Raw genomic sequence first — 24,048 nt, 5'->3', positions numbered from 1 at the left:
TTTATCTCGCACTGTAACCTCTCTCCTGCTTCATGCTCCAGCCAGGCTGTGCTCTTCCGTGTCCTTTGAGTATGGCTCTTGCATTCCTCCTTGTAAGCCTTGACTGTCGACTTGGCATTTCCTGGCAGATCCTCCTCTTCTCTTTGTTAGAATAAACCTCATGCTTCCTTCCAGCAACCTGTCCCTTCCCTGCAGTGATTCTCTATTTTAAATTCCCACAACAATCACTAGTCCTTACATCTAGCACCTCTGATCATGACTGCTATTTTTTTTTTTTAATGAAACTAGATTTTATTTTCCCAACTCAAGTGTTAGCTCTTGGGAGGCAGAGTGCTCAAAACCAAGTTCTTTCTTTGTTTTATTTTATTTTTTCATCTCAAGAGCCTGTCAGCACCGGGTGGTGGTAGCGCATGCCTTTAATCCCAGCACTCGGGAGGCAGAGGCAAGCGGATCTCCGTGAGTTCGAGGCCAGCCTGGTTTCCAAAGAAAGTTCCAGGAAAGGCACAAAGCTACACAGAGAAACCCTGTCTCGAAAAACCAAGAAAAAAAAAAAAAAAAGAGCCTGTCATCATGGAGTGCTCAATACATACCATTTATTGGTTATTTCCTGGTGGCTCACAACCATCTATAATGCCAGGTCAGAGACTCCGGCGCCCTCTTCTGGCCTCTGAGTAACTGTATGCCTTTAGTACAGAGACGTGTGTGCAGGCAAAAATACACATATTAATAGGAAAATCTTTTTTAAAAACAGCTTTTGAGTTTACTTAAATCACAGACCAAGATCTTGCTAAAGTTTGAGGTTATGGGCCCAAAATATATTTCCTTCTTTCAAAGAACTGAAAATGTTAACTGATCAAAGTAATCCTGTTGGATTCATAGTACTGCAGTGCGTATCTGTATCCATAGGACTAATGATTCTGGATGGGCTGGGAGCCTTTCATAAGCGAGTAAAGCATTTCGGAAAACAGACTTTGGAACAAAGCAGGTTCAGTACTAATGTTCTGAATTCCAGCTGATGCATTTCATCAAATCGAGAGAACCGGAGCTTCTAGCGCAGCCCATGGAACTGGGAGGATCTAAGGAGATCCAGATGCAACTGGGCCGTTCTCAAGAAAGGCGGGCACAAGTGGAGCATCTCCACCAGCTGGCCCTCTCCATAGGAGGGGACATCATTTCATCCTTACAACAGGCTGTAAGCATCTTGGTGCATTATCACTGCTGCCTCTCTCTGCACTATGAAAGAAGCAGGCAGATTGTTGAGTATATGTTAAATTTGAATTGATGCTTTGGGGTATGGTGTTGGCTCTTGAACCCAGAACCTCATACATACTAACCAAGTGCATCATTATTAAGCCATCCCCTAGCCCCCCAGTATGTTAAATAAAAAAAACCCATGAAATCACTGGGGTGCTTATTAATTCTAAGTTTCTACCATTGTTAACAAACAAATAAAATCTAAGGAGAAAATCTGATCATAAAAACCTTCTTTAATACATACTGTTCTCATGTTAATTTAAAATAGAGCCATGGTCTCAGATGGACAGTAGGTTTCTGCATTTGAAATGTATCTAATGCAACCAAGAACCTAAACTTTTTACTTTAATTTGAAGTAAGTTAAACTGTAAAAGCTGATGCTCAATGTCATTGTTGAAAATTTCTCAATATGGTTAGAAACTACTTGGGCATGTGATTCTACCTTAGAAACTGTAAGTTTTGAGAAATCTAAATCTGAATCAAGTGTTTCTGATAGAAATTTAGCCCTAACCAAGAAAAATTCAAGCTGTGATATATGCATTAGACTTCAAAGATGTGTGATCAAAATCTTAACACTTTTATATTAGATATATATTATAAATGATAATATTTGGACACACATGGTTAACTAGACTATGCTATGAAGGTTAATTTTATTTATTTCTTCTTTGCTTTTCAATGAAACTATTGGAAGTTGTTCAACTACTCCATGGCTCATACTGTATTTCCACTAGAAAATGGTGCTTCAGTATTACAGATCCAGAAGATTCCTGGGTCCTAGAGTCTTACCAGACCAGCAGCCCCATTGTAGAGAGGAAGAAGCTGCAGTCCAGAGACAGTGGCCAGTCATCCATAATAGCCTAGAGTGAGGATCCCAGGCCCTCTGCTTCTGACCTGGGTTCTGACTCTTGTAGCTGCTTTATACCACTGATCAGGTTCAAGAGAGGAGCCTAAGAGAACAGGATGTATTTCCTGACCCAAAGTTCATAACTAATGCACTGAACTCCAGTGCTTTAAATATTCTCCAAATCCATACTTGGAGGGAGGAAAGGCTATGTTGACTTCATTACTAATAAAAACCACAGGTCCAGTTTCATTTTAAAGTTCATATAAGATACCCACTAGGCTATATGTGATATGGCGAGCCTAGCGTCTATTCTTTAAGTTAAAAGGCAGAATAGAAGAATTTGCTGCTCTTAATAGAATCCAATTTTGCCAGTGTCAACATTTTCTAAGGGGTTTTATTACATTTGTAAATTTATTTTTAAAAGTAAAAGGGAAGTAGGATCTCACGTTGCACAAATAACGTAAATTGTTCCCTAGCCCTCTCTGGCCTTGCTGCCAGCATGCCCTCTGCGCGAGATAGTGATTGGAGAGCTTGCATAATGAACCTGAGGTTAAACTCAAGTTGACGAGAAAATTACAGCACCCAGGCAGAATGTCTCTAATGCATATTTTATGCTTTTTGAAGTAAAAATTAGACCTTATCATGAATGGCGTCTCTGAGGAGTTGGGGATGATGATGAGATTCAAGAATGGAAATGTCTATTCCATAATGTTGAGTTTCTGGCTTCTTTCTAAAATAATTAGATTCAAATATGTTTAGGGTAAAATAAATTAGGACCCTATATCTCTTCTAAAGCTATTTGTGTGCATCATAATGCAGGCAAATGGTATGTTGTCATGTGGCCGTTTCACAACTTCTTTTTGTTATTTTCACATCCTTCATTTCCAGAATTGCTCCCATCTTTCTGCAAAGAACCTACAGCGGCAGCTGGAGGTCCTTGAATTGGATAGCATGATCTGGAGTGCCAATGCCAAAGAATACGAACAGGTCCTGTCCTGCAGCTTGGAGTACTGCACCACAAGAGATGAGATCGATGAGGTGGGGCTTTGAAAAAGGATACGCTGAGCCCAAAGCGTGTGTCCCAGTGTCTATGCAGGTGCATGCATGCTTGCACACTACACACTGACACACATACACACACACACACACACACACACACACACACACACACACACAGAATCAGAACACTCTTTTCTTACTCATGTCCTTTTAGTCTCACAGTAGCCTTGGGTGCCAAAGTTTGAATAAACTTCAAGCTCCCAAATATGATGAAGTCGAGATGGTGTCCATGTATAGAAAACCCTTGAATACAAGACCGAAGGCTGTGGGTCTTGGTTGTTGTTTTCCTTTTGGGGCGTGTGTGTGTGTGTGTGTGTGTGTGTGTGTGTGTGTGTGTGTGTGTGTTTCATCCTGCTTGAGTGGACACAGCTTTTTCATGGCATAGAGGGAAAGGTGGCAGTGCCCTGGATGGCAGCTTGCTCCAGCCTGCTGACATTCTATTTAAGTAGCATTGACTCAGGGTGAAGGAGGTGCTAAGGACATGGAGCAGGCTCTTTGCTTCAGAGACCACAGATTATTTTCCCAAAGTCAAGTGACTCACCTCATGTTGATGTGAACAGGTGGCTTTTTTTGGCAAAAAAAAAAAAAAAAGAAAAAGAAAAGAAAAGAGAGAAGGGGTCTTCCATGCCCTTACATCCCCATGAACACAATTTCTCCTTAACTCCATCAAGGGTTCTCAGCCCTGACATGTATTCGGCCCCCCTCCTGCATTTCCAGCCTCCACCTCCAGTGAAGCTTTTCATTCATGGGATGTGTGCTGATTGATTGTCTAGTGCTGAGCATAGCCGTCTTCCACCCATGGGCTTGTTCTAGGGAAAACACATCAAGGTAAAGATGACTCCCCATCTGTCTCCATTGGGAGTAAAATCTTTGAGTCCACTAGGAAAGTGGCCGAGGGCAAAGGCAGCTAAGTAACTTTCTTGAACTTTTGCTTTATGCCCACTCTGCATAATCTGGGCCTACCAGATGTCAAGAATCATTAACTCACGGGTTACAGGATGGGTAATTAAGCTTTAATGGTGGTCTGTGCTGAAGTGCCCACCCTTCCTGCAGGTCACAGGCAGGTGCAAGAGGGAGTGGGCTAGAAGGAAGAGGAGAGGAGATCGGAGTAGCTGCTGGGATCCAGCCCACCAGGAGGGGGCAGGGAGAAGCAGCTGACATGGCTATCGCTTCAGCAGTGGGCTCCAACACTGCATGCTCTCTCCTCTTGGTCTGGGTCACATTCTGGTGAATTCCTACTGTAGTCTGCCCTCAACACAGAGGCAGCCTTTCCTGGTTCCGTGTGCTATCGTCTACATTCTGCTAGGTCTGTTTGCTCTTGCTCAAGAATCAACCCGAGCTTTTTGTTCTCCCAGGCTATAAAAGATTTGTGGCCATTTTTAAAAATTATCTTTCTGTGAAATTTGTCTTCCTTTCCTCTTCCCTGCCTCTCTGATCTTCCTCCTCTTCATTTTCTTCCTTCCTTGTTTTGTCCAAACATCCCTCCCTACAGAGATGGAGTGACTCAGAGAACACACAAGGAGCAGGCTAAGTGTGTTCCCAGCCCCGCCTGGCTGGGTTTCCATGTCCCCAAAGAGCTGTGGCATTTGTGAAGCTGGGTTCCCCTGCCCAGGCCCTTCCAGCAGTTCTATTTATAGGAACAGCCTCATGAACTTTCACTGAGAGTCAGCCCAGATGACAGATGACCCTTCCAGTCATAGTAGGGATGCTCCGTGATCGTCTGTACCACCTCGGGAATGAGCGAGCAGATGCATATGATACAAATGGGTTTGATGCAGGAATCAGGGAGCACTTGAACACGGTCTTCACTGCTAAGAGAAATAGAGTGCCCTCTTGCCTCTACTTCTAATCTAATTCATCTTCAGGCGCTATTTCCACACTCGAAAGACCTTTGGAAATCTTAGGTCTTTTCTACTTTTTTCTTCCTGCTTTTGGTTTTGGTTTTGTGGAGACATGACAGGCATGTGGAAGTGCAGCATCCACATGCTGGAATTTACAGTCACTAAATTAGTGGGAAAATAATTGGAAAGAACGTTTTCGATGCTCCTTAGTAAAATAAAATGTAGATAATGTCGTATTCTACTTTGAACTGTGACTGTAGGAGGGAACTCAGCTGATGTTTCCATGGTGGCAACCTTTGGCATCTAGAGGTATAATTTGTTTAGACACATGTATCTAGAGTACTATATAAAATGAAGTCAGGCAAGGTGGCACATGCCTGTTTTCCAAGCACTTGGGAGGTAACAGTAGGGAGAGCAGGAGTTCAATGTCAGTCTTGGTTACAGAGCAAGTTCGAGGTCTATGTGAGCTACATAAGACCCCATCTCAAAACAAACAACAAAAATTGAAATGCAGTGTGTTAAGTATAAACAAATAAATGACATTTTGCCAGGGAACTAGACCATATTTAACATTTGATTTTTAAAGTTGATCACAAAACACACTGTTTTGATTCAGTATGATCAAAGTAGTGTACAAAGGTTCACAGCCATGGAGTTGTAATAGACTTTGGAGAATATCTGGCTTAATGTCTTCATTTTTCATATGACTCATCTCAACAGTGCACTAAGACTACCGAGCTTCTGTCTGAAGTCTTTTGGGGTCAACCTTGGCCAAGATTCATCTGGACATGAACGTGCCTGGTGTGTGCTTAGCCAGCATGAAACAGTCACTCAGTAGCGTCCCATTCTACCACTTTATTCCTGTCTTCTCATGCATCTGTGACAGGATGGAGGAATGATTGGTCACACTTGATTTGTTTCTCTTGACTTTGCTGGAACTAACTTAGTGCTCTTTGCTCAGGTCTTTACAGAAGGACTTTGTACCTTCAGGCAAATGGATGGAAGCTTCTCTAAATGTGACTTTTTAAAATAGGATGTGATGTTCTTTAAAGACATGTAACAGTGTCTTTTGTGTTTCATTATCTTTGCATATTTTTATGCATAGAAAATTTTGAAAAACTTATTTTCTTCACATTTATCCATGAGAAGCACAGCTGTCAAAGTGCCGGATTTTAGGGCATTTCCTCCTCATTTCATGCAAGAAGACATTTGTGTGCATAACTGCTCAATAGCACTTTGCATTTTCTTGCCTGGCCATGTGAATATATCATTAACATACTAAGCATTCTAAAAACTTCCACAGCCACATTACATTGCCGAGGAACATCACTTGTTTATAGCTACACTTAGAAAGGTGTGTTAGTAGGAAACACATTTTCTTCTTGCAAACTGACCAAAAAAAAAGTCCCCCTTATATTTACATGATGATAGTGGGGATTTATAACTTAAGGGCTCATATTTTGTGCCACAAACAATTACTTTTCTGGGAAGAACAGCAATGACAGAATCAGGCTGGTATCCATTTTCTCAAAATAAGTTTTCCACAAAGAAGCTACCAGCCAATTATGTTATCTTACCCTGGAAAGTCTCCTCTAGGATAGCAACCTCTTTCCTGTCAGAGGTGAAGAAGGGAAGAATTTAGCATATATTCCATATGCCAGGCATGAATTCCTCAAATTCTGTTGTTAGTTTGGATGGATCTGTCATCTGAGAGCCGGACATACAAACTCATAAGGAGCGATAGGTTATAATCGAGGAACGGTGCTTTACCAACACACACACACACACACACACACACACACACACACACACACACACACAGTAAGATGAAAACCACCCGCCATTGTGTGGTACTTTGCCCCGACAGAATGAGCGTGGATAGCCATCATGGCAGGGAAGAGCACAGAAACATTTGCCTGGAGAACAAGCAACTCTGGGGGCCACCTCTGTGAAGAAAATAACAGACAATATTCATTCCTCAGATTTGCAATCCAAACTTGTTCTTAGAAAAAATACTAAACTATCTTCATCCAGCAAATTTGTTTGATGCGGCTACCATGAGCCAGGCTGTAACACTGCAAATGTCCACAGAAAACTTAAGAGTCTGGAAACAATGAAAACCCACATAGCCATGGCCATCTGCCCAATAGGCCCCGACCCAACTGCATTTGGGTGGCACGTATAAGAAGACAGAAAAAAATTACAATTTGTTCAGAAAATGTTCATCCTGAAGGTTCAAACATTTACACTGTAGTATTTGATATCTGTGAATCAAATAGGATCTTCTGGAGAATATGGACAGCTCATATTTAAAATTATTGTTAGCATACCCCCAAATAGAACGAATAAGATATATTAAATTCATTATGAAGATGCTGCACATTCAGGATAATGTTCACTGCTGCTGCCGCCTGCAGTTGGAACAGGTCTCTGTGTTCCAAGTTATCTCACTTCTGTTGCTATGCAGAGCTTGAAGCTGAGGAAGGTGTGCTGTGGTTACCAAATGGAAGAAGGCCAAAAAGACTTCTCCAGAAATCTATCCAGCACGGAGACCCAATGCCCTCCATTAATATTTGCAGCAAAATCAGGATTAGATTTTGAATCTTTGGATGTCTTCATTTCAAATTCAAGCTTCTCTGGGAGGTGGTACATTACAGCCTTACATTACGGAAAATGAGCCTCAGAAGGCTCTCTCATCTGGAATGGGAAAACGAAGCCTAGGAAATGGACCTTGTGAAGTGCATGCTAGAGAAATGAAAACGGACTGCTCATTTTGGGTTTGGGGGGTTGGCTAGAAGTATGCTGTAGTTCTAATGCAAGATTTTCTTTGCCAGCCCCCTTGTCTTTGTTTTAAATAGCCCACGTCCCTCACACCAGTTGGCCTTGCCAGCCCCAGACTTCCACATGATACATTCTTGTGAAAGCTGCCTCAACTGGCTTAGTCAAGACTAAGAATAGCAAGCCACCCTGGCTTGTCAGGAGCCTCTTACTCCTCTGTCTCCATAGATAATCTCTCATTCCTAGCTCTGAAAGGAGGCTTGTCATTCACTGGGGAAATTATTAAAGAGGACAATTTTTATAGTTTCAAAAAAAAAAAGACCAGTTTTTAAATTTTAGTATTTTTTTCTAGTTATAGCCATGTAAATTTAGTCCACTTATCCCATGCACACATAGGAGCTGAGCATGTCCAAAGAGGGAAGAATCAAATTACTCACTGAAAACAATCCTAACATACTTAATACATAAATTTTACCACTGTGAATTATAGCATTTAAAGATTTCTTTTTTCTTTTCTTTCTTTCTTTTTTTTTTTTTTTTTTTTTGCATTTAAAGATTTGTAATGACTAAACTATTTCTGTCCCCATGCTGCTGGTATGTGTGGCTGCTTATATGCTCAAGCTGGGCAGTTGTCTTAACCATCTCCACCACCCCCAACTGCTGATAAGCTTACTAAACTTAGAAACAGCTGCGTGGACAATGATACACCAGGCCAGTAAGCATAGCACTCTGTTCCTTTAAAACTATGATGCCAAGTTATGTGGGGATTAGATGAAGTTTTCATATTGGAATGTGCAGGTTAGCAAAATGAGGTGCGGCTGGATTTGTTAATGCTAGAGGTAGTTCATCCATCCTCTCCCCTCCTTGTGCATGTAGTAGTCTTGAATTTGCATTAAAAAAGGTCCAAGAGTTTTGATTTGGACTGAGATTTCCAATGTGACTAAAGAGGGCCAGCAACTCTGTGGAGAGAGCTTGTGTGTCAGAATGAAGCTATCACGTTTCACATACCCATGGCGTCGTGAACATTCTTTGGCCTTCTAAATCATCTTCAGTGGAAATGCATGCATGCTGATACAGAAATGAAGTCATTCTCACCAGTTATAAATCTGATATTTCTTAATCCAGAGTAAACTAGAGAGCTCATGGTTTAGAATGAAAATGTTGGGGCTCTGTCTTTCTACGTTCCTCAGACAGCCTTCAAGGAGATGTTACACCTTCCTGTTTGAAGAAGCAAATGAGACCCTTTGGCTAGCAATTTGATGGTAGAATCTCTCTTCCTTCCTCTAGACTGAAGTCTATAGTACCATGTTTCAGTAGCTAGAGAAAGGAAGAAAATCGTGATTTCCAGTCCACACCTGCCCGTCACACTGTGTACCTTTATTTATTCTGTAATGCTTATTTTATTATTTTATATTATTGCATTTTGTGTGGGTATGATGTGCATGTGAGTGCATGTTCGTGTAGTGAGTACAGGCGCTGACACATGATGTTGTGTGTGTGGCAGAGGACAACCTTGGATGTCCACTCCCTCTAGCTTGTTTGAAACGGCGTCTCTGTCTGTGCAGCTGTGTCTGTCAGGCGAGCTGGCCTGGCCCATGAGCTTCTGGGACGTCTGTCTCTGCCGCCCATCTTTCCTTTAGGAGCACTGAGATCCCAGACACAGGCCGCCATGCTTGGTTTCACACGCTTTCTAGAGGACCTAAACCCAGGTTCCCACACTTGTCTATTAAGCACTTAACCCACCTAGCCATTTCCCCAACCTTTTTTTTTTTTTTTTGTGAACTCTGGATTGTCCTTGAGTTTGTGATCCTCCTCCTTCAGCATTCTGAATACTGGGATTGTAGGCATGCACTCTCGTACCTTGAATATGGTTGTTAATGGAGGTAAACTGTTGTGACATTGCTCTGGCCATCTTAAGCACTTTGTGTGCTGCTCAGTGGTATTCAGTACATCCACCTTGGAGTACAGCCAGCGCACTCCCCATCCGCACAGGTTTGTAATCATCTCAAGCAGAATACCTAGACAGCTAACTTGTCACAAAAGGAGTTTTTAAATAATGATCTCTGGCAGCCTCAGATAGGGTATTTATTAATTTATAGTTGCAGATGCAATTTAGGGATATAAAAAGAGCCTACCTCAGTTTTCTATAAATAACTCAGGATATAGTTTTTGTATATTCCAATTTCATATAATATATCGCATTTATCCCTTCCTGCTAGAATTAACACATGTACATTAAAATATCAAGTGTCACAGAATGTAAATATTTAATGGCTATTTCATAAATATACCAGCTTAATAGGATATTTTAAATATCTCCTGATATAGAAATCATTTTCTAAATCTGAAGTTACAGCTCTTTCCACTCTTTGTGGACATTGTTGGTTTATCTGTTAAAGTGGTTTTATGGTCTCTGTCCTTGGTTTTATCTGTAGCCTAAAACTAATATAAAGCAATGTCATTTTCTATGTAAAAATCAATACTGATTGAGTACCAGTATGTTCTATGCAAAAAATGCATAAGTATAATAATTTCTATATAATCAGATCTGCCAAAACTTTGTAGAGTTTCAAGAAGAGTTAATGATGAAGTCAATGTTTTATTTCCACAATATGGAAAACTTGGAGTGAGCATTTTGAGAAAGCATACATTTTCTAGGGCAGATGTATTTTTCTGTATTATAAATCTAAGATGTAACATGTGCATGGCTTTTATATATCTCCGGTTATTTGTTTGCTATCATTGAAAAGAATTTTAATGTATTTCTAACTTTCCTTTCCATCACTTGGATTTATCAACCATGACATGATTCCTTCTTGCCATAAAAGCTCCCATATAACCTTAGGTTTTATGTTTTCTTTGTGCTTCCCTTTGCTGATAATAGGAAGTAAGAGTTGCCTAGAAGTACACTTAGCCCTCATGAATATGTAGAAGCAACAGAAAGGAGAATGTTTAAAAGTACCGTCTTGCTTAGAATCTTAGTGCACTGGTAAAGATGAACTGTTTGTAAGACCGTCATAATGCGCCCTGTCTACACAAGTCAGTGTTGCCCTTGGTGGCAATGACTCTTTTTTGGGTATTTTTATTTGTTTGTTTGTATTTTCAAAGTTAATGGCCTACATCCAAGAAGTAAAACTCATCTAAAATTTGCTCATGGAAATAACTTTAGCCAGGAAAATAAAACTCCTTTCTCACTAAATCTCACATACTGTACTAGCTATTCTAAAAGTCAAGCTCTCATTGACCTCTTCATCATTAACTGCTCCTTGGAGCCTTAATAACTTTTATACATAATGACTATGAGAGAGTACCAGGATACAGAAAGATCTAGAACAATACTAGCATGTAGAAAGTGGGGTGAGTGTCAAATTTTATACCGAATAAATACAAATAAGACAATTTGAGTTTGCAAAAGTTTATGTTCAAGATGTTAGATACTTTCTTATTTGGTAACCAATGGGATAGTCTGTGACTATACTGAGTTTAAAATCATACATCAGAAAGTAGTTTTGACTGAAAGTATTCTGAATACAGTTTTAAGATGATGACTGTTTGGAAATATTTATTATATTCATAACAATGAGTATTGTCTATCTAATTGTAAGGAAATTATGATTTTATTTTTCATTAAACTATAGCTCAAAGAGTCATTCAAAGATATAAAAAAGAAATTCAACAATCTGAAGTTTAATTACTCCAAGAAAAATGAAAAATCTCGAAACCTAAAGACTCTTCAATATCAAATCCAACAAGTTGATATGTATGCTGAAAAAATTCAGGTAATAAGAAAGCAGTGTATGCGTGTGCATGCACACATGTGTGTGGGGGGGAGTTACTACAACTAGTGCAAAATCATTACAGTCCACACATATTTCTTTTTTACAGAATTGAGATGAAAAGGTAGTTTTCTATTTTTATAATGATTTGACTTCTTGAATTAAATAAACAGTATTTGATTTACCTAATTTCCCCTTTAAAAACAATAACTTAATTTTCTATAATCCAGAGTTGGTTTTCCTGAAAATGTTTTCGTTATTTTTTTGGTATACAGTCATGTGATGCTGATTTTAAGTGGACTAACTTACAGATTTCATAGACTATTTATGGCAGCATTCTACCCAGAAAACAATTTTGATCATCTGAAATCAACTCACCTTCATTCTGTGAGCTTTCTGGCTTATTCATAATTTTAAACTTCAAATCATTTCTAATTGACACATGAAAACAGAAGAAATATGTGTATGTTTGGGGTACCACGTTATATTTCAGTGCATGCAAATGTTGCATACTATTTAAACCAGGCTGGAACCCTCTGTTAACATACTCAGTTTATTCTAAAATCACTCGAGACCCTTGCACTTGGCTATCACCATCACCATCATCAATATATCACCAGCACGTGTGGTCGCCCTGGTCAACAGTACCCCATAGCTTCTGGCTCCATCACTGTAACCTAGTACCCACGATGCATGTGAGATGCATGTGCTGAGGCAGCACTGGAATAGTTTCTGCCAAACACACAAGGCTCATGCGTTCCCATGATTCCTCAGCACATGTCCGCGCATATGTACCAATGTGGCTTGCAGGCCCTCTGCCTCTTTTCCTTCTCATCCTTACACATGTCCAGAATGTCCACCATATATTCTGGAGCTCCTGATAATCATAAATAATTTATATTACTTCTAGGTTTTCTGCTTATTTGCAAATACTGACTGAAAAAGATATCTTGGACAAAACCTACTTCCAGAGTACCTTTCCAGTGATTATAATTTTAGGATATCAGAATGGTGGAAGCAGCAAGTTTCTCCAAGTTATTCTTTTTTATCACTGGCATCATAAGAAAGGATATAATTTCCTTTTAAAAACCTTTACCACCCCCCCACAGGCTTTAAGGAAGAAAATGGAAAAAGTTAATAATAAAACTTCTGATTCATTCTCAAGTTATCCAAGTAATAAAATTAACAACCTTTTGGAAGCCATGGAGGATTTGCAAAAGCATGTGAATGACTTTGACAAAGTTGTGACAGATTACAAGATGAATTTGGACCTGACTGAACATCTCCAAGAAGTAATAGAAGAGGTATTTTCTTCTTGTTGTTTTAATTATATTCTTACTGTAATGTTACTTCAAAATATATTTTGTCCTGAGCATGGTGGAGAACTCTTTAATCCCAGTAGTTGGAGGCAGAAGCAGGAGATTTCTAGTTCAAGTACAGGTTAGGCTTCATAGTAAGACACTATCTCAAAAAAAAAATCCTACTTCTTTAAAAAAATTTATTTTTTTAGGAGGGAATGGGAGGTAGATGGGTAGGGGAAGGCTGGAAGGGTGGTGGAGGGAAGGGGAGATCTGTGGTTGGTATGTAAAATGAATAAAAAGTTTCTTAATAAAAAAATAAAAGAAAACAAAAAAGTAATAAAAATTATTTTTAATATTTATTTTATTTTATGCATATGAATGTTTTGTAAACATGTATGTCTCTGCACCACGTATATGCAGTGCCTATGGAGACCAGAAGGAAGCGCTGGATCCCTCTAGGACTGAAGTTATAGATAGTTCTGAGCTGTCATATGGGTGCTGGGGATCGAACTCAGATCCTTTGGAAAGGCAACCAGAACTCTTCAGCACTGAGCCGTCTCTCCAATGCTGTATTAGTCACTGCTGCCATGAAGGCCCTGGTCATGCTCCTCCTTATTATTGCTTTTAGGGTAATTCCCTAAAGTTGAACTGCCAAGTCAAAGAGAATGAACGCCAGCCACAGGAATTTTGTTTTTCTGTGTTTCTAGCTGCTCTTCAGAAATCTTTGATTAATTTACTTCTCCCAATACCATGAGAGTTTCCATTTGTTTGTAACCTTGACTCAAACTGTTTGACCACTAATATTACAGTCATTGCTGGAAATCTGTGTCAATGCTCAAGCTGTATATTTATTGCATAACACTTGAAAATATTTTAGAATAACCTGATACTGGGATATCTCAGGTTCCTCATTGCTGGTTGTAACCTTGGTTACTGCCAAGAGGACAGCAGTAGTCCACCTAAAATACATGAAGTCTGACAAGGTCAAACCATTGCCTCATATTTTATGTCATAGAAACCACACCTGAGGGTTTCGAACATTCTTTGTTGCCTGTTATTCTGACATACAAACTGTCTTTCTGTCCTGCTAATGTAGTTGAGTGTTTGGACTTAATGCCACATTATGATTATTCTTTGACATATGATGTATAATACAAGTCTACTGAAGCTTCTTGACACTTACTTAAAACTAGCTTATCACAGAGTCCTGTTTTGCTATTTTTTTTACCCAGCACAAGTGCCTCTGGCCTGGAACAGACATTTCTCCTGCCACAGTTACTTATTTTTAGTGAAAAATTGCTTCATACTTCCACTGTGCTCCAAAATAATGACTAGTTCTATTTCACAAAGGTAGAATTCTTTTCTTTGGGTGATATTTCCTTGATCCATGCTCTAAATTTTCTTTTTAAAGGAAAATTTATCATAAGAATATTACTAAGAAAAAGTTTTACTTATGGATTATTAGCAGTGTTTGTTAATTATATGGGTTTTGAGCATTATTTATTCAATATTTGCATTCCTTTTAGTATTCAATTGCTTTTGCTGCTTGCTCTTAAAAGTACACAACATTGTCTTAAAAATTGTTTTACACAAATCTAAGAAGGCAGGAGAATCAAAGTTATTTCAATATTTTTGCTTTCTAATTGTATTTGTATATATTCCTTTAATTATACTTTTAAAATATATGCCTTGGGTGTCTTAGTTAGGGTTTCTATTACTGTGAAGAGACACCATGACCACAGCAACTCTTATGAGGGAAAACATTTAGTTGGAGTGGCTCACTTACAGTTCAGAGGTTCAGTCTATTATCATCATGGTGAGATATGGCAGTGTGCAGGCAGACATGTTGCTGGAGAAGTAGCTGAGAGTCCTACATCTTGCAGGCAACAGGAAGTAGTCTCTGTGTCACACTGAGGAAGCTTGAGCAAAAGAGACCTGAAAGCCCGCCCCCACAGTGACATACTTCCTTCAACAAGGCCACACACGCTTCAACATGGCCACACCTCCTAATAGTGCTGCTCCCTTTGGGGGTCATTTTTTTTTTTTCAAACTGCCACATTGGGTATCTAAGTGAAAAGGTATATGACTATGTGCTGATATTTCCTTTAATATGACTTGGAAAGTTTAAGGCTGTCTGGACAAGTTCAAGGAAATCAAAATCTGAACTCATCAATATGAAGAACTTCTGAAGGACACATCTGTTCAATCTGTGGTTTCTTCCATTTTCCTATAGTGTAACTTCTGGTATGAAGATGCAAGTGCCACAGTGGTAAGAGTTGGAAAGTATTCCATGGAGTGCCAGACAAAGGAAGCTGTGGAAATCCTCCACGGGCAGTTCAATAAGTTTGTTGCTCCTTCAGTGCCTCAGCAAGAAGAAAGGATTCAGGAGGTCATCGACCTTGCTCAGCGCCTATACGGTGAGTTCTTATGTGATAGTAATTGCCACTGAACAAGTCTATAGTGAACCCAATCCAGCAGGAAGAAGATCAAGGCCTTTACTATCCTCACCTATTCTGAGAGAAGTCTCAAGATCCGTGCCACATCCAGCAAAAGTAAACAGTGGGGAGCAGAGGGTAGCACTTCCCACAGCAGGAGATGAAGCCTGGGTTTTAACTCCTTCTCTGTTCACTTTGTATCCCATCCTTTCCATTCTTCTCCAGGGCAACGAAACCAGAGCCACACTCTATAGACAAATATGTAATGTCCATTAGAGTGACGCCTTGTACATGAGAAGATTCAGTGCTAGTGGGCACAGAGCTTACCCTAAAGGTTATCAGCCTCACATTTCCATGAAAGTTTGATTTGAGGATTTGAGCAATGGCTGGCCAACTCTCCCTCATCTTCTTGCCTGTCCAGCAAATGAGAGAACTCTGTCACCTCATGGATGCTTTGCTCTCCTCCATGGTGAGGCAAGAGTGGAAGAGGCCAAGCAAGGGCTGCTTCATAAAAGAAGCCCCTGGGGGACAATGCTTTTGAGGGCCCCGAGAGAGAGCAGTTCTATGATCTCTCTGATGTGACTCCAGTGAGACGAAGGAAATCCACAGTGACCAGGCAAAGGCAGCCTAGGGGAAGACACTAGTAGGCACTTCAGAAAGCAGCCCAAAGCTGCTCCAGACAGACATTCAGTCTACCTCACCCCTACTCCCAGATAGAAAAATGCTTAGCAACATGGAGTGCACTGACTGCCTAATAAGAAATCCTTGAGAACAAATTGTTTATTATTTTTCAAAGGAAAATAGTAGAAATCACAAAAACACTAAAATCTCAGCTGGAAAGCTAATGAAAAGAAATGGATGTCTCTCTTTTGCCATGGTTACTATGAAAGCATGCTATAAAGCAAGTCTTCAGGGCATCTCTAGTGCTGTGGATGTCTGTCTCTATTTTACTTTCCATTGATAGTATAGACACTTACTTGTTTTATGTGCTGGTGGGTGAGAGGAGAATATAATATGCTGCATTACAATCCCTGTTCAATGCCAAGACACGATAAGTACTCACAAAGACCCCATAAAATCACATTCTTCTGCAACCTTGCAAAGTTCTGGGTCTGCCTTGTTGAATGTTCTGGCTCTTATTACTAGCTGATATTTGCATTAGTTAGTCGTCTGGATTATTCTATTAGAGTATAATCTCCCTGAGAGATGAAATCTCACCTGTTAACTCGGAGCATCATAACATGTACTGGGGGCTCAAAAGTTCTTGCAGGAATAAGGGAATAATTGAATATTATAATCAAAAATAAGCATTCTTATGAGTTTCCACACATTCAGTATGGAACTTACACACCTTTTAATATATTTTATTTATTTTGTGTCTGTGTGTGTATGATATGTGTATATGTTTGCAGACTACACAGGCCACAGCACACATTTAGAGGCCAGAGGTCAAATTGCAGAATCAGGTCCCTCCTTCCACCAAGTGGGTTCTGGGAACCAAACTTAGGTCGGCATGCTTGGCAGTAAGCATCTTAACTCACTGGGACATCTCACCAGACCAAGAGACTATTCATCCTTTATTTGTATTACACATTTACTTCAGGAATATGAAATGAACCCTTGCAGAGGAATAAAGCATTGCTGATCCCCGAAGTTGTAAATTTTACGTTTATTCGGGGGTAGAGGGATAGAGGCCACAGTGAACATGTAGAGGACAGCCTGTGGGAGTCAGTTCTCCCCTCCACCACGCGGACCTCAATGTTCTAACTCAGGTCACTGGGCTTGAAAGCAAGCGCCTTTACCTGCTCAACCAGCTGGCCAGTCAGAATCCAGACTTTTAATGCAAATAAATGTATCCCAAAAGCTAGTTGTGAGTGCCTACTGTGCATCAGGAGCTGGCCGAAGTGTTTATGGAAAAAACAAAGACGGGCAGTTCCTGCAGTCTAGAGACATGGTTCAGGCCTAAAAATCACTGCATAGCGAATGCTTGTCTTTTGTTGTGTGTAACTTGTATCTTCTGTGACTGGTGTTAGGGGTTGAATCTGGGGCCTGTCATAGTTAATTTTTGTCAATTTGACACAAACATAAAGATACTTGGCAAGAGGGAATCTCAGTAGTAATTGCCTTCATTAGATTGTCCTGTAACCACGTCTATGGGGGCATTTTATTGATTTTCCAACTGGTGTGAGAGAGCCAAGCTTGCCTTGAGTAGGTGAGCCTGAGTTGTATGAGAAAGGTAACTGAGCAAGCAAGTCAGCCTGTCAACAACATTCCTCCATGGGCTCTGATTTATTTCCTGCCGCCAAGTTCTGCCTTGGCTTCCCTTAATGATGGGTTGTAAACTATAAGCTGAAACAAACCCTTACCCTCAGGATGCTCTTGGTCAGTATTTTATCACAACAGCAGATGAAGGAAACTAGGATAAGGTCTCACATACACTAAGTGTGCACTCGGGCCCCTGGATTTGGTGGGGGGAGAGGCATGCCTGTTGAGTTGCTTGAGTTTCTTCTGGATCCTAACCTCCCATCAGATATAAACCAGAGGCAACTATTCGATCTCATTCTGTAAGGGGCCTTTGCGCTTTGGTCCACTCCACGTTGCAGAGGCCCCTTAGTCTGACACACTCCCATCTGTCCACGTGTGCTTTTGTTTCCTGGACTTTCAGAGTCTCACCTGAAAATCCTCACTCACATCAACATTCCTTGTGCTTTCTTCTACTTGTTTTAAAATTCCTGGTCTTGAATTTAATTCTTTAATCTATTTCAAATTGATTTTTCTAACTCATAAACTGAGAAGAGTTGGTGGTCGAGGCCCATTCTTCTATGTTGGGTATATAATTTTTTTATATGGGAAATTTTTAGCATGGAATTATGGGCTCAGCTTGGCCAGGAATGAAAATATGTCAGAGAATTAAAATCACACACATTTGGAGTAGGCAGGTTCAAACCAAATAATGGTGTGCCTTGAATGCCATCCTGAGAAATGTATATTCTCTAAGCAGTGAAGAATTTCTAAATGTCCTGTATAGGAAACCCTGATCAGTACTGAGTCTTGAGAATATTAATATAAGTACATTATCTAGGTGCCATAAAAGTGACAATGGTACAACAAATGCAATCTTCACTTGAGAACTCATGGGCTAGTGAGTTTTCCGTCACTGTGACTATACACCTGGCTCAGGGATCCTGAGGCATCATCCCGTGCTTGGCTTGTTCTACTTCTCTGAGCTAATCTTGAATAGAATATTATAGAAACAAGAACATACAGCAGAGAAGACTGCTCACCTCATCGCAGCCAGAAAACAGAGAGACAGAGAAGAGTCTGAGGAAAAGATATCCTCCAAAGGCATATCCCCAAGCAACCCATTTCCTCTGACTATGCCCACTTTTCACAGGATCCACTACCTCCCAATAGTCAATTCAACTTTTAACTCATCAACAAACTAATCCATTGGCTAAGTCAGAGGTCTCATGATCCTTCCCAAAAATCCTACCTCTGAACATAGATAGCATTGAGGACCAAGCCTTCAACATACAAGGCTTATATTGATATTTCCAGATCAAACTACAACCTGGCATGGTGGTACACACCTATCATCCCAGCACTTGGGGACTGGAGGTTATGTGGTGAGTTTAAGGTCACTTTGGGCTACATGAGACTACATCGCAATCCCTTTGTCCCTCCCATCCATTCCACACCCTGTATCCAAATATATCTAAACTGTAACCCTTGGCTTTTAAAAAAATACTTGCATCCATTGATTTTTCTGTCCATGTGTGTTTGCTAAGAACTTACTGCCTACCAGCACTTACAAAAGACACTTGGGAGATGAATTAGCATCCACTTCTTTCTATTTTCCTGTTAAGAATTCCCTTTAAATGTAAGTTTATCTTTGCTCCTTTCCAGGTTTGGAAGAAGGACAGAAATATGCTGAGAAGATTGTCACAAGACACAAGGAGATTCTTGAATCTATTACTGAATTATGTGGGTCTCTCGTAGAGCTTAAAGAAAAACTGAAGGTAATTTCTTCTTTCTGGAATATGTATTATTATCAAGTGGTATAAATAAAAATGTGTTAATCAAATGTCTTCTGCTGCAGAGATGTTCTAATACAAATTCTCTAGAGCCATAACGTACACATTTGTTTCTCAGTGTTCTAACATAATTATCTGAGAGTTTGTGATAATTAATCCTGTTTCTTTCCTATCACTGCAGAGAAAAATGTTGCTGGGAATGAGGGCTAAATACAATTAAGGTGTCTCGTTTACATTTCCATGGATCATATCCTAGAGGATAAATGTGTACCATTAAAACCAAAGCAACATTTGTATTAAGGAGTCTTATGTTTATATTCATAAATAAGAGATGTAATGCTTTTTCTTCCTCCAGATTATGGCACCAAAGAAAGTAACACTAGTATTCAGGTGTTATATTCATTGAACATTTAGCATTATGGAAGTATTAAGCTAACCATTATAGCCTTCAAGGCAGTAAAATGAAATGATAGGCAAAAACAGGGTAAATGCTTATGACAGCTAAGGTAGACGAAAGCCAACTAAAGGAAAACTATGTTGTCATTCTCAAAAATGTTTTGGTTGATACTGTTTCTACAACTTAATGAAGGGAGTGGTTTAGGATAATAGCTGTATCACTAAGAGCACAGGCTCTAGATGGGAAGGAACTCAGTTGCCTCAGAATACTTTGGGGTCACAAATTGGGTAAATGGTTTGATCTCCATGTGACTAAATTTTCTAACCACCTAAATGGATGCCATGGTGGTCTGGAGGCTTGACTGGGAAGACAACCCAATGTGTTCATCACTGCTGTTGTCCATGCTATTAGTGAACTTGCTGTTCAGGTAGAATTATGTCTATTTCATGGCAAATATTTTTATGATTTTCCATGTCATGAATTTGAATTTTCATTCAATTTAGACAATCTGAGGGAATTTTAATTCAGTAGTTACACAACCAAGTTACCTCTCTTCTTTTAAACATTTCAACTTCTTTTCTTTCCATCATTTTACATCACACTACAATGAATATCCTTGTGCTTGGGTTTTTCATTCTTTTGTAATATTTTGTATTATTTACACATAAATTCTTCAAATAAGATTTGAAAAAATGAATAAAAAGTACTAATGTTTCTAATAGATAAGCCAATTAACCTTTTGTAACTATTTTACAACTGTGAAGCCGCTAGAAGGGTCGGAATGAGCCATGTATCTTACATCATCTTCGTTAGTGTCCACCTCCACTTCACTCCCTCGGCCCTGCTTCTTCTGTTACTTACTTGTCTAGGCTGACAAATTCCTTCCTCAGACCCTTCTTGCCATCATCTACAGGGCCCTCTTTCATATTGGACATCTTCAGCTTACTGAAATCTTGTCTTTCCAAATGATATTCCCCCATCTTTCATTCCATGGCTCTGTTCTTGAAGAGCTGGTTCCATAGCTTGCCTCTGCTTTCTCATTCTCTGTGCCTTAGAGACTCCATTCAGCTAGGATTTTCCTCTCTTGCATTTTCAATCTGTCATTCAGATTCTTTTCTGTCCTACTTATGAGTCCTTTGATTCTATATTGGCTTTGATTCCCCTTCCTAAATATGGCCATGCTCATGTCCTTTCATATTCAAAACCCTTCGCTATGAGCCCAGTCCATGGCTTTGAGACCTGTCTTTTGCCTTCTAAACTGCTGTGCTTCTGAATTCATTGCAGGTTCCCATCTCACGCTCCTTAGTGTTTCTACTTCTAGACTTTTACTTCAAACACATGATCCTTTATTTATCAAAATCCAATCAACACCCAAGTTTAAATAGAAACCTCCCTTTCTCCCCACAAATCTTCCTTATTCCTCCCCCAGAACACTTGTGAGCTTCCTCACCCACCCTAGTCTGTTCCAGCTGCTAGGTTAAATACTATAGACCTGGTGGCATTTAAGCAAAGGAAATTTGTTTTTTACAGTTCCAGAGGTTGGTAAGACTGAAATCTGGACAATGGTGGTTTGACACCTGGGGAAATCCCACATCCTCATAGTCACCTCATTCCAAACTTAGGAGGTTTGAGGGCAAAGAGTCTCTCACGTCTCTTTTACAAGTTCACTAATACATTCCTGAAAACCTCACCCCCTCCTACATGGAAGCTATTAAAAAGAGGATGCACTAACTCTTGCAAAGGCTAGACTAGTGATAAAACCTGATTCTATTTGTATAGCAATTTGACACTTTAAAAAGGATTGCATACCTATCGTCTCTGGTGATTTCCAAGTAACCTTGAGATGGAGAAAAGACCTCCCCATTGTTAGATTTTGGTTTGGGTGTTTTGTTTGTTTGTTTGTTTGGTCAAAAGAGTCTCACTATATAACCCTTGGCTGCCTTGGAACTCACAATGTAGATTAAGCTGACCTTAAACTCCCAGAGATCCAAGTGTCTCTGCCTCCCCGGAAGTGCTGGGATTAAAAGTATACACCACTATGGGTGGTGCTTTCCTTGTTCCAGAAGAGAAGACATGATTCCTAAGAGGGTAGAGTTGCTGTCCCTGGGTCTCCACAGTCACTAGTAATGGACCTGGAATTTGAAGTTCTAGCTAATTTAGCATCTAGAATTCTTTCCACAACAGCTGCCATTGTGGTTTAGATTTCAAGTGTGCATTAGTGCCGAGTGGCTCATCCAGTAATACAAACCGGTTTCATTTTAGAGTTGAGATTCAAAGCTGAATTTCCCCAGTAGGTTCTCTCCAAATTCTCTGAGCAAACGTAATGTGCACTTTGGGAAGTATGCTTATTTCCGTAACCGTCTAATACCACGATCCATGTGCAACAATCTTCTATGATAATGTACACATCAATTTAAAGCTATCTGTTCCATCACTTGGGACACCTGTGCCTCCATTCCTCATCACAAAATCTTGGCCCTCAAGCTGCCTCCCTGCCAGTTTGTAAAGCCCCACTACCTCTGCGACTGAAGTTGAGCCCCATAAAATGCAGGAACAAGTAATAGTCACAGGGGACAGCCTGTGTTCCCAACTGTTCTATTTCCTGCCTCTTTTCAACAGTCTCCCAGTTTGCTTGTGTGGATTCTCTGGCTCTCCTACTTCATTCTCCTCCAGAGACCTCATCATTTCTTCCTCACTGATGCTCTTCAGTCCTCCTCATGGCTAAAGCTGCCCTACACAGTCATTTCCATCTCCAGAGGATGTTCTTGCAGGAGCATGTTATTGTAACAGTCGCTTCATTCTCTATGGGGCCTTTCAACAGTTGCTTTTACCGGCGATGAGCTTTACTAAAGGGGCGAGGCAAGATGAGAGCTGGGAGCGTGGAGGGAGAACATTGGTCTCCTGTGGAATGCGTTTACTGAAAGGTTGCTATTAGCTTATGGTGTTTTTCCAAGGGGTTAGCATATGGGATTATTTCTTCAACTTTCCTGGCTCTAGCTCTCACTAAACCTGCTTTGTGCAGCAGGGAGATGTTCCAAAGATGAATCCAAAGTTGGAAGCTTTCCATGACATTTGCATTGACCTCCTAAAGGAGCCGGTGAGGAATGAGCAGACACCATTCAGTGAAGAAAAGAATGAGGTAAGGTAGTGAAAGCATTGAGCTTCAGCTATGTGTTATTTTTTCTTTGATATTTGTTATTGTTCATTTAAAAAATGAATCTACTCTGTCCCACCCGTCAAATCAAGTCTTCCAATCTGAACTCAGTGTGAGTGTCCTTATCTCTACGGTGCTGTCTTGGTCATTCTGTTTCTTTCTGTGTCCCCTCCCCTGAATCCTGGAGCCCTAGCATTTCACAGAAACACGAGAATTCTGGCAAACACCATCACATGAGCCTAGGCTAGTCCTACTCTCCCATCTCTGGCTACCATCCCCATTATCCTTTTACAGTCAATCTTATTTCATTTTATTTACTTGTTATAGTATTACCAAAGTGGGGTTTTTTAAAAATTGTTTTATACCACCCATTAGGAAATATTAATACATAACACTAGGTACCATCTTTTTCCCATAGACTAACTCCACATGATATTTCTAGGCATCTGTACTAAGACACTGAGTCCAGTTGAAATATAAATACTATTAACTGTTTCAACCTTTCCTCACACACATGTAAATTAAAGCAAGTAACAAGGACTACAGATACTCACGAATATGAATCTATCATGCTTTCAAAAGTCTTGATGAGTTGCCCCATTCTTCTGGGCCTTCCATGAGAATGTGTGCTTTGTTTCCAGCTGCTGAATTATAATTAGTGCTTGACTTTTGACTTTGTCAACTTGTTTGCTTCTAGTTTGACTTTCCTGGAAGAGCAGCAGGCTGAACATGATTCTTAACCACCCCAAATTAACAAAATACACTTCTATGATAAAAGAATCACACACACACACACACACACACACACACACACACACACACACACACACACACACACACAGAGAGAGAGAGAGACAGAGACAGAGACAGAGACAGAGACAGAGAGGAGAGAGAGATACTTGCACTATCTGTTAGTTATTTCATGAACCAAGATTTATATTCTTCCAGTGATTTTTTTTCTAGATTCTTTGCAGGTCTTTTGTTCCACATATTAAATCTATGTCAGAGTCTGATGCGACCATACAGCTCCTACTCAGCACTAAATTAAGCAAGCTACTTTTTGAGTGGTACAACTTGGAGCCACTTACACCCGAGTCCTCTCTAAGTATAAAGAAAGTTGTCTAGCCTTAGTCATCTTGCTGGACTTCAATCTCCCATAAAATAGTCTTTGG

The 24,048-nt window shown here is 40.0% G+C and overlaps 1 protein-coding gene across 1 annotated transcript in view; it reads left to right on the top strand.

The window, feature by feature from the left end:
* Ccdc141 (coiled-coil domain containing 141) overlaps positions 1-24,048 on the top strand; it is a 157,260-nt gene that overhangs the window by 124,648 nt on the left and 8,564 nt on the right. The window contains 7 exon segments of the mRNA XM_028880586.2: positions 1,013-1,192; positions 2,990-3,139; positions 11,418-11,558; positions 12,665-12,859; positions 15,090-15,273; positions 19,198-19,310; positions 22,745-22,861. Of these exon segments, the coding sequence (XP_028736419.1) occupies positions 1,013-1,192; positions 2,990-3,139; positions 11,418-11,558; positions 12,665-12,859; positions 15,090-15,273; positions 19,198-19,310; positions 22,745-22,861 (1,080 nt within the window).

Source organism: Peromyscus leucopus, chromosome 4 (genome assembly GCF_004664715.2).
Source record: "Peromyscus leucopus breed LL Stock chromosome 4, UCI_PerLeu_2.1, whole genome shotgun sequence".
In the NCBI taxonomy this organism is placed as follows: domain Eukaryota; kingdom Metazoa; phylum Chordata; class Mammalia; order Rodentia; family Cricetidae; genus Peromyscus; species Peromyscus leucopus.
Note: the sequence above shows the minus strand (reverse complement) of the source record. Positions and strands in the feature narration are given on the sequence as shown.